This window comes from Ochotona princeps, chromosome 32 (genome assembly GCF_030435755.1).
Source record: "Ochotona princeps isolate mOchPri1 chromosome 32, mOchPri1.hap1, whole genome shotgun sequence".
Taxonomy (NCBI): Eukaryota; Metazoa; Chordata; class Mammalia; order Lagomorpha; family Ochotonidae; genus Ochotona; species Ochotona princeps.
The window spans coordinates 2,264,806-2,276,900 of record NC_080863.1 but is presented as its reverse complement, the minus strand read 5'-3'; the positions used below and the strand labels follow the sequence as shown (position 1 = coordinate 2,276,900).

The window sequence follows — 12,095 nt, the reverse complement described above, 5'->3', positions numbered from 1 at the left end:
TAAGGAAAGGAAAGCCTAAATTGTAAGTTATTCTGACAGCCTCCTGCTCAAGAAGGTGCTGAATAAATGATTTAAGTAGATTAGTTGTCTCACTAATATATATACATGTGATATATATATGATATATGATATATGATATATATGATATTTCTATATATGGGATGTAGTCATTGATGAAAATTTACTATTTTAAGAGCAGGGTTATTTTACTAAATCATGTCATCCTACAAATCCTGTCAGAAAACCTCGAAGAATGCGAGTATGTTTAGTTATATCATTATCAAAAATAGCGTGCAAGATTCAGACAGTACTATCAAATTATCCCTTAAACGTGTCTTATGAGTTTCTGAAGGTGTAGGATGACAGAATGAATTAAAACGCTTGTTTTGAAAAATCAGAACAAACAAAAAAACCTCTTTAGTTTGGGGAAAGATGGGGGCTTTGAGGAATAACAAACATACAAAAATCTTAATAGAAAAGATCATTAAAGCTCTTCATCACGGTATATTATAGTTCAACTTTCAGAAGAAAGTTGATTAAGAATAGATGCTCAAAGGTGTACATGAAAAATGCCGCATTACCTTCAAAGAATCAGAAATGAGATTTGCAACTGATTTTTTTTAAAGATTTATTTATTTATTTAAGATTTGTTTATTTTTATTGGAAAGGCAGATACACAGAGAGGAGGAGAGAAAGAGAGAAATATCTTCGGTCCGATGCTTTGCTCCCCAAGCGGCCACAATGGCCAAAGCTGCACCCATCTGAAGCCAGCAGCCCAGAGCCTCTTCCGGATCTCCCACACGGGTGCAGGGTCCCAAGGCTTTGGGCCGTCCTCAACTACTTTCCCAGGCCACAAGCAGGGAGCTGGCTGAGGAGCAGGGCTGCCGGGATTAGAACCAGCACCCTTATGGGAACCTGGCACATGTAAGGCAAGGATATTAGCCACTAGGCTATCGCACCAGACCCCTCGCTGCCTATTAATGCTACTCCCTTTGGTCGTTACCTTCTGCTTATCTCCAAAAGTTTAAATTCATTCATTCTGAAGTCTTTTTCATTTGCCTTTCACCTTCACAAATCCTCATTTGCTTTCACAATGAGATTATTCTGCACTCTCTTAAAATGTCGTATAGACATTTCTATGTAACTTACCCCCTTTTATATTGCAAATAATGGTTACTACCAACTGAAATTTATTGCGAGGGAACTAGCACTTCATGCTTAGCCTAACAAGCGTTTGATCATAAACTGTCAGTCATTAATTTCCTCCCCCTCTCTTTCCGTTTCTCCATCTACACAGTGAGTAAAAAGCTTTCTTCTTCTGGAACCGATTCTGATATTACAATAGCCTTCTGAAGGGTCAAAAGCAAAGGAACCATCCTCTCTAGCATTCCACCTTGTAATTCAAACCAAACATCTAATCTGAGTGAATTCTAAGATCATTTTGCTATCTTGCCTTAAAATTTAATTCTCAATTGTCTCTCAGGGATTTTTGTCTCTTACAAGTTATACAAAGTATCTGATGCAATATTGTAATATAAGCTTCACATATCATGCAAAGGATTAGCATCTTCATGTATATGAATTAATAAGAATAATAATCTGTCTAATTAATGACAAAATGGCAGATAAATGATTGGCAAGGAGCTTTTACACCATGTGTAATTTCCATCTCCTTTCCTGTAGGGGGCAGACACACATACACACAACGGTACTTCAGAATGTTCAGGGCCCAGCGCAAGGGCTCCATGGCTAACTCTTTGCCTTGCATCCACATGGATCCCATATGGGAGCCAGTTCATGTTCTAGCCGCTCCAATTCCCATCTAGCTCCCTTCCTGTGGCCTGGGAAAGCAGTTGAGGACGGCCCAAAGCCTTGGGACCCTGCACCCACATGGGAGACCTGGAAGAGGCTCCTGGGCTCCTGGCTTTGGAGCAGCTCAGCACCGCCACTGCGGCCACTTGAGGAGTGGACTAGCGGATAGAAGATCGTTTTCTGTGTCTCTCCATCTGTCTCTAAATTTGCCTTTCTATGAGAAACAAACAAATCTTTTTTCAAAATTTTTTTATTAATTTCATTGCATTATGTGACACATTTTTTTATGCTCTGGGATTCCCCCCGCCCCTCCCCAAACCCTTCTCCCCCCCACGGTGGATTGCTCCACCTTGTTGCATTTCCATAGTTCAAATTCAGTTGAGATTCTTTCATTGGAGGTTTTGACCAAGCATAAAGTCCAGCATCTTATTGTCCTGGTAAGTTCAATGGTTTCTTGGTGAGACCTTCTCTGGTCTGAAGGTAGATCCAGCAGAGTATCATCCCAATCAAGTCAAAACCCCAACATAATATTCACAACCATTTACAACATTATGGCATTAATTGACATGGTATTGATTAACCAATATGTTACTAGGGAAATGCAGGTTCTCAACCACAACCTGTGACTTCCTCATAGACAGTTCAATTTTGGTTTGTATTCAACCATGTTCTATATACCTTAAAATGGCTATAGATTGCTATTCAGCTGTCTCTTGTCTATTTTAATGTTAGTATTTAGCATTTTATAGCATTGAAGCATGATTTTGCTGAACCTGGTTGTTTTTCGGGTAGTCTAACTCTATAACTTTAACAGGACATATGTCAACAGTTTAGGTGAACGTTTTTGGGAGGGGTGTGCAGAGAAATCTTTATTACCCCAGAGAGGAGTAACTGATCTTTGTGTCCCACCCAGTGAGTTATAAGTGCATCCCGGCTGACCGGAGCAACAAATAAATCTTAAAAAAAAGTTCAAGGAAATTTTATTCAAAAGCTAAGCTCATTTTGGTGTAATGTTTCTGAAATCCACTCCTAGTATTTTGTAATATATGTTTAACATAAAAGTTTTGAAGATTCCCACATATATATGAATTTCAAATGTTTGCACCAAAGTGAATGTATTTAATTTCAATTCCAATTAATGTTCAGCACTTCCTTAGTGTGTGTGTGTTTGCGCACATGTACTTTATGTTGATTTCAGGTGCTAAATGATTGAACACTGTTTAATTTTATTAATAAAATTCCAGTGCTATCTAGCTAATTTTTGTCCCTTTTCCTGTTGCTGTTTTCTTAAGACTTTCCCTGTGTGTCATTTTTACTTTTTTAAGATTTATTTTATTTTTATTGGAAAGTCAGACATACAGAGAGGAGGAGAAACAGAGGAGTAGATCTTCTGTCCAGTGATTCACTCCACAAGTGGCCAAAACAGCTGGAGCTGAGCCAATGTGAAGTCAGGTGCCAGGAGCTTCTTCCAGATCTCCCTCGTGAGTACAGAGTCCCAAGGCTTTGGGCCATCCTTGACTGCTTTCCCAGGTCACAAGCAGGGAGCTGGATAGGAAGTGAAGCAGCCAGGATACAAACCATGGTCCACTATCGGATCCCAACATGTTCAAGGCGAGGACTTCAGGTACTAAGCCACTGTGCCAGGCCCCTGTGTATTATTTTTTAAAGAATAACCTATGATGCAATTTATGCTAGCCAAATATTTTAAAGTTATTTTCACAATTTTAAGATGCATTTAAGCAACTCAAGCATCTATAGCTTATGCCAGAGTATATTAACGTAAGTATATTATTATTATTCTAATGAAAGAGTGATTCTAAAGTGCAGTACTTATTCAAATACTAGCAATCTCCCATCTGTTAGTTCAAAGCCTCTCGGTGAGTTTTCAAATATCACCGTGTAAAGGCGGACATCATGGGGTAGCATGTTAGTACCACTACCTGCAATTCTAGCATTCCACATGGACAGTAGCTCATGCCTTGAGGGCACCATCTCTTGCCCAGTTCCTGTTAATGCAATGTGGGAAAGCAGCAGAGGGTGACCACGGTGCTGGGCACCCTGCACTCTTGTGGGAGACCAGAGGAAGCCGCCAGCTCCTGCCTTGGATTAGTCCAGCCCTGACTGTTGTGGCCTTGGGAAGTGAACCAGTGCACGGAACATATCTTTCTATTTCTCTCTGTAACTACTTTTCAAAGAAATAAGCAAATCTTAAAATAGTCACTCCGTAAACAACTGACTTATTCTCACTCACCATTTAGATTCATGACCTAAACTGGCCAAGTATAGTTCCTACCCTAAAATGACATTAAAGTCAGTACTGCATAGTTAAAGTATTGTATTATGATCAGAAAAAAATAAAACAAAGAACCAGCTGATATTCAAATTTATGCCATTTGCCTCTGCTCATTTTGAAACTACTAAATCTGTTAAGTTTTGCACATATCACAAAAGAGCCAAAGACTTAAAATTCTCCAATTTGCCATTTCTCTTTAGAAACAGCTTGTTCTGTGAGACCAAGGAAACGTGGCAGATTGTGCAAAGCAGCAGGAAAACGGGCAAAGAGAAATGAGAGGGTGCATCTCGTACTCACGGAAAGCTCTATAAAATTCCTCAAGAGCTAGGTGCTTGTCACTGTTTACATCATCGAATTTCAGTAGATCATACAAAGTACAATCAAAAATATCTTTCCCAAGTTCGTCTTGCTTGATCACCTGACAAAGAAAACAAAACTTTTATATCTGTGTCTTAACATAGGTATAGCGTTCATTACTTGTGCAAACTGCATAAAAGCTCATTTGACATGTGAAGTTGGGTACGGAAATCAACCCATGAAAAAAAATCGAGGTTTTTCAATGAATGGCTACCTACTTTTAACCCTTTCAAAGTTAGAAAGTCAGAACATATTTAGAATTGGGTGCAAACTCTCTGACACACGTCTTACAGTTGCATCCAACAATTCTGAACATAAAAAGAACATTTGGCATTTCACTCTTTGCTCCATTTATAGTGAGTCAAGAAAATGTGCCCACATGAAAATTGCTTCCTGTATCTCAATGACCTTTGCCAAAATAAAACAGTGCTCTTTCCCAACAAAAATAGCAAGACCGCTCGCTCCAACTTTTTTTCTCATATGATTGGAGAAAAATGCAGTTAGACTTTTTCTACTCTGCCTCAACTCCTCCCCAGCTGGAAGTTAAGTCATTTGGGAATATGCATGACTCACTTGGTCATAAGAGTCATTAAGCAAATGACTGTTTCCAGGAGCCAGACAGAAGTGATGCAGCCATTGGTGGTGCAAAGCCATTCAAGCGTGAGTGCAAAAAAAAAAAATCAGCTGTTTTTCTTCTCTGCGCTCCGTCCTCTTCACTGAGGCCGCCTTTTCATTTTTATACTCTACTGAGTCCAGCTATTTTCCATCGTATATTACAGAGCTCCCCACCATTTTTCAGACATTCATATTCATTGTGGCTAACTGGTTAGCTATGACCACAGAGTAGTATTCTCTCATAAATTCCGACATACAGAGGTGGTAGTTCACACTGCTTGGAACTCTGTATCATATTGTTTTAAAGTGGTACGGCGCAAACAGAAATCAGTCTCTTACAAATAAACACCACATGCTTTCCCTGATATGTGAGACCTAATACAACAACAAAACAAAACTGCAGCAACAACAACCACCCCCCCAAAAAAAACCTCAGTCTACAGAACATTATCTATTAGAGGTTGGAGGACTAGAATGGACGGAGATAATTTGGATTCAAAGGAAACTGGGTGTGGTTCATTCATTTTGACTAATATACTGGTCTGAGGCACTACAAAGGGAAATGTATTGAAGGATATTATTACCTCAAAATTTTTGTTTAAACATGTGAAGCTATTCTAAAATTTAAAAAATTAAAGTGTGGTTGGAGCAGAAAAAGGGAAATCACCGTCTGGAAAATCATATAGCCTTTCCATAATTACAAAATGAATGTGAAAATCATTACACACACACACACACGTTCAGGAATAAGACTCAGCATCTTACTTCCTTAGAAACAATCCTTTTAATTAAGAAGAATACCAATACTTTAAAAAACTTAGTTATTTGAAAGCATAGAGTTATGCATTTGGGAGAGGGAGGTGTGTGTGGGTGTGTGTGTTAAAGAGAGAGAGAGCTATCTGCCATCCACTGGTTCAGTACCAAAATGATCGCGATAGCTAAGGTTGGGCCACTCCAAAGTCAGGACCCGAGAAGTCCATCTGGATTTACAAATCAGTTTGCAGGCACCCACGTCCTTTCATCAACGTATTCTCCAAGGGACATGAGCAAGGAGTTTAATTGAAAGTAAAGCAAATGGGACATAACCAACACCCTTGAGCGATGCCAGGCCCCACTATGCCACAATGTTAGCCTCCAGAACTCTTATGCAATCTACTTCTCCCTCAGGTAGTCATGAAGGTCCTGAGACCAGCTTGTGGCACCACCGCGGAGGCGGCATGGTGGCTTACCCTTCCTGCAGGAGAGCAGTCCTCCAAAAACCTTGACTACATCAATGGAAGATTGCTGTGGCCAGTCTCTAAAGATTTGATTTGCGTGTTAGCTAGACGTTTCACCTTATTTAGAATCCCCTTATGCTAACGATTTGCATATTTCTGACTGTGGAGAGAGCACTGAAGGTGGGTGCTAGTATGGGGGTCCCCAGAGACCCCAGCGCCTTCTGCAGCTCCGTCAGCAGTGACTGGCAAGGGCAGCCACACAGATCATCTGCTAAGTAGAGCTCTAATGCAATGAGTTCTCTGTACTTGTGTACAGTATTAACATTGTATTGGGTAAGCTGATATGTGTCATTTTAGAGGAGAAAAAAAGGCAGAAGGCTTATTTGGATTAACTGCTTCATATAAATAGACATTGTACATGGCAAATATTAAGCCATGCACTCTCGCACAGTCCAGCTGGGAGGATTAACAAAATCATGTCAGGGCTGAAGCCATCTTTCCTGTAAGCCAAATGGGAAAAGAGAATACAGCTTTTGTATTTAGGAAAGAACAGAACTCTGTCATTCTCCATCTGTTATTGGGAAGATCACGCACAATGAATTTTCCTGGGGGCTGGAAATGGGAGGTGTGTATTTGATATTATCTCACTATGTTCTCCCTAAAGACATGTAGTGTTGGAAAAACTCTATTTAGAATGCCCCAGCAGCAAGGTTCGGCCCCGTATTTTAACACTATTTCTAGTGGCTTTTATTCTTAGATTTATTCGTAAATAGAAATGTAGCAGGGGTAGGTAAAAAAAAAAAACTTTCCTCATTTTCTGTCTCATACATGTCTATGTCCTTTTTATTCAAATTGAGCTCATGTATTAGGCTATTACAACTGCTTGCCATCTTTTCCGTGATTGGTCACCGTTAAATTCGACTAGTGTGCTCTGAGTCCATCAATATGCCCTCGAAAAGTTCATGATCCTGGCTACTAAACTCCACAAAGAGAATGCCAAAAATTCATGGAATAAGGGAACTAAAATTTTGTTACCCCCCAAACATTCATGCTTGATTATTTTTATACTGCACATTTTTACACAGAAATAATAAACACCAGCTAAATACTAGTCATAACAGATTTAATTCCATTCCCTGCCTACTCTCCAAAGTGCTCTTCCATTTGCAGAATATATGTCATTTATATTGTGCGTCCTGGGGGGCACATGTTTACCTTCAGATGGAGTTGTCACGGTTGAATGACTGTCATAGCTCAGGCATGATTAGGGATTTTGTCATCATCATTATTATTTTTTCAAATCAAGCAATAAAATAAAACTTTCTTTCCCCAAAGTAAACTACTCTTGATAATACTCTGCTCTCATTTTAAAATTATTTATTCAATAATCACTCTGGACTCAATTTCAGACATCATGAAAGTTAATTATTATATTTATGTCATATTACACCACTCGCAAAGTCTCTTTAGACACAAATGCTACATTTTAAAATGCATCTTACTATTCTATAGGAAATATGTTACCAATACACGTTTAAACTTTTATAAGAACTTAACTTTCAATAGTAAGCTGCCCCGGGCGTATTATGAACAGCACTTAAAAACGTGCGTGTGGAACAAGTTACCAATCTTACTAAGCCAGAGCTGAGAGTACAGACTTTTAATTGCAGCTCTGGGCTGCACAGAAACCAAGTTATAGGCCTTATCTTTCTCTGCTCAGCACTAATTATTGCTATTATGATTGTCCTGAAATCTTTAGCTGCAATAAGGAAAGTTTCACTGCTACTCAGAATCTACCTACAGGCACTGGCATTGCCATCCTACTAGAACACCTGGCCCCTGTTGCCTCATCTTGTGTTTTGGACAGACATAGGAGCTTTCAAATGCAATGCACATGAATTCATTTCCTCCAAGGGATGATGTGTGCTTTATACTCTTCTATGTTAAACAGGATTAGTTATCATGGCACTCTCTGGAAATCCTCACTAATTTCGCATCTCTCCCCCTTACAAGTGCTTATTTGTTTGTATTACTTTGTCCACACTAATTTTTTTTTTCCTGAGACAAAGTGATTTTTCCAAACCCCACAGTAAACAAATATGTTGACTCAATCACAGCCTTTTAAAATCTTTTAAAATGTAATAGGCTTTATCAACTCAAAATAAAGATTAAATGTCCATTGCCTGTAGTGAGAGTTCTAATAACATATTTGATATTTACAAACACGGCAAAATAAACACTGACACACTTAAATGGCAGAGTGTTGGACTGTTGCTAAAGGACTGTTGCTTAGTTCTTTTAAACTAAGCTCAGTAACCCCCACAGAGTGATAGTTCTGTTTTGCTAAATGGCTCTTACAATAAACTTGCTGCTTTTTAAAATCTCCTGAATAACATTTACATGTATAATTGATTTGATAATCTCTCAAAGAAATGCAACAGAATAATGCAGACTTACCAATACAACCAGATTGAATATATTATAACGGATCCTTAATCACTAATGTGTTCTTAGATAAGTCAGTGATTCAATACCATCTCATATCATTTAGGTGAATTGTGTTACAGATGTGCTCAATTATCATTTAATAGTGTCTCTTAATATTGGAAAGCTAGCTATAGTGACTAACAAAAATTTACAGCACACATAGTCTCCCAAATATATCAGAAGGGATTTTATATGTTGTCTAAGACAAGAAATTTGAACTTCTTTAGATATTTTAATGATTGAAATCTATCAAAAGCAGATACATTCATTTAAACTGCAAAGTATACTAGTACTATTTGACATTAACATGGCTTTTAAGCAGTCAAATTTTAATCTGAAGATATTGTATTCCATGCTTTTAATAATGTGGTTCAAATTTATTATTATTATTGCTATAGAATGATTTAGGAAAATAGAAATATATTGTGCTTGCTACATTTAATGAGGATTGTTGATATAATAATAATTAATCATACCTGAGTTAGTTCATTAATATCTACAAGTCCGTTACTGTCTGCATCAAAGTATTTAAACATCTGATCCACCAATGTCTTCTTCCGAGACACGTCATCGCTATTAGGATTTTCATTTTCTTGTGTGATATATTTTTGATTTTGTAAGTCTAAAAGCATGCTTTTCATCTTGTCATATTCCGTAGTCTTGCAGTTACTGCCTGTAAGAAAAGATTTGTTTTCAGTTATATTAAAAAAGTTAATCCATCATCATTGAGAAATTGTTATGTGGACAACACACACTCTACATAATTTTTCCATTTATGATTTTGCGTATTTAACAATATGTACAAAGAAAAGGACAGTAAGATAGAAAACTCTCACTCTGGTCAAATTTAAGAGCAATGTAATTGTGTCGTACAGCTAAGGGAAAGACGCTGGTGCCAGAAGCCTTGGTGAACATGGCAGCCCCTGTTACACCAAGAGTTTGAATGCGCTGTCCTCGTCTGAATCCTCACCGCACAGCTGCACACGGGTCATGTTGGCTCAGGATGCAGGGAAGGAGTAAGGGAAGGGAAATGAATTGCTCAACACAGTGGGTGGTTCACGCTTTCATCTGTTTTAATGTGATTTCAAGTCGATACGGTTTGAGATTTCTACAAGCACACATTGAATAATGTTCAGTCAACTAAACATGTTTGTCCCCTCAAATCTTTGATATTTCTTTACAGTGTGAGCATCCCAAATTCAATCTTCTAGTTTTTAAAATAAACATAGAATAGATTACAAATAGTGTCCCAGAGCTTTTTTTCTCCCATCTAACCATAATCTAGCACTCGCCTATCAACACTTCCACATGTGTTCTTAAGTCTGCTAACCACAATTTTCACTTTGAGATCACTTGTTTTTTGGACTCTATACAAAGGAGATCACATGATATTTGCCTTTCTTTACATAGTTTATTTCATTTATCATGACTCTCCATCATTATTTAACATTTTTAAATGAAATAGATTTAGATATCTGGATTCATTTTCTTTTTTTAAAGCTTTATTTATTTTTATTGGGAAGTCAGATATATAGAGAGGAGGAGAGACCGAAGAAGATCTTCCATCCATTGATTTACTCCCCAAGTGGCTACAAAAGCCAGAGCTGAGCAGATCCAAAGCCAGGAGCCAGGAGCCTCCTTAGGGTTCCCCACACGGGTGCAGGGTCCCAAGGCTTTGGGCCATCCTTGATTGCTCTCCCAGGATACAAGCAGGGATATGGATGGGAAGTGTGGTGGCCGGGACTAGAACTGGTCTCCATACGGTATCCTGGCACGTTCAATGCGAGGTCTTTAGCCCTAGGCTACCACACTGGGCCCTGGATTCATTTTCAAAAGATAGAAAGATAGATAGATAGATACATGCACACACACCTTATTTATTAATTTTGATCATAGGCTCATACTTAGTATTGTAAGTACTCATTGTTATTCATTTTTTAATTTGTAGGATGCTCAGTGTATAACATGATATATATTTAAATCTTGTATCCCAAGGAATCAACTTTGTATATTTCATTTCCTCAGATAAAACATAAATTCCCTGAAGTAACAGTACAGGTTGCATTAATTACATAATATAATCAGAAAACGGAATGTATTAGAGGTTCAGTGTTGCTCGGGGGGTGAACACTGTGGCTAATCCTCCACCTGCACTACTGGTATCTCACGTGGGTGTCGCTTTGTGTCTCAGCTGCTCCACTTCAGATTCAGCTCTCAGCTTGTGGCCTGGGGATGGCCCAAGTCCTTGGGATCCTGCCTCCTGGCTTCAGATCAGCTTGGCTCTGGCCATTGTGGCCATTTGGTAAGTGAACCAGCAGATGGAAGATCTTTGTTTCCTTCTCTCTGTAAATCTGCCTTTCCAGTGAAAATAACTAAATCTTACAAAATAGCGTACAACTCCTCTACTGTGGTCATGTATTACTTACAAAGAATGTTATTTACAATTAATCTGTGAGAATTCCTTTATAAATAAAATACTTAAGTGAAAAATATATTGTTGATAGCAAATGTAACACAAACTATATTACAAAAATACAGTACATAATGTAATTTTCAAATGAAACCATGAGTACTATATTATTGCAAAAACTTTGCAGCACTATTTTCAAGATAGAAAAACTTTATTAATGTAGTCAGTTGTGACGATTAGGGTAAGGCAGTATGCACAATTTAAAAATTTCTCTAAAAACATTTCTGAAAATGTCTGTGAGGCATGCAGTTGAAAAACAGTATTTGAAGCCTCATTCTTTCAAGAAAAAAAAAATGGAAAACAGTCTGTCCCAGAGAGATGAGAGATAATCGTATTTTTCAAAGACAGTGAAATGACAATTGTCATTCAGCAATTTTTGTGTTTAGCAATTCTGCCAAGAAATTCTTTCCTTACAATAAAATGTAAACTTTGGGCTGTAGATTAAGTCAGTTTTGTATTATTCTGTTCTCACTAAAGAACAATAAGAATATGTTTTCATAATTGTGGAGAACTCACTGCTGAAACAGAGAAGCAATCAAGCCAGAAATCATGGCCAGCAACGTGGAGGTCTGGGAAAGCAACACAAAAGACATGCTCAAATAAGGCTGCATGCTGCGCACATGCCCATCCAGAGGCAGAGGGATGCATCTTTAGGTCAAGAATGGGCAGAGATACGATAGACCACCCAACACCCTGCTTTATATTGCAAGATGTCACCATGTCCCTCACTCTGCAGCTCCCTAATTTCTATTGATTTTCAGGAGGTGCAGATCTTTGGCATGGGGCAGAGTGAGGGAGCATCCGATGTCGAGCCGCAGCATTGGAAACATGAGAATGTAGACAA

The 12,095-nt window shown here is 38.3% G+C and overlaps 1 protein-coding gene across 5 annotated transcripts in view; it reads right to left on the bottom strand.

Moving 5' to 3' along the window:
• The window catches only part of FSTL5 (follistatin like 5), a 274,244-nt gene that overhangs the window by 136,890 nt on the left and 125,259 nt on the right, over positions 1 to 12,095 (bottom strand). For all 5 annotated transcript variants that reach the window (XM_058657545.1, XM_058657547.1, XM_058657548.1 and 2 more), the window contains 2 exons: positions 9,258 to 9,450; positions 4,403 to 4,523 (listed from right to left, as the gene is read on the bottom strand). In XM_058657545.1, the coding sequence (XP_058513528.1) occupies positions 4,403 to 4,523; positions 9,258 to 9,450 (314 nt within the window). The remainder of the gene's footprint in view (positions 1 to 4,402; positions 4,524 to 9,257; positions 9,451 to 12,095) is intronic.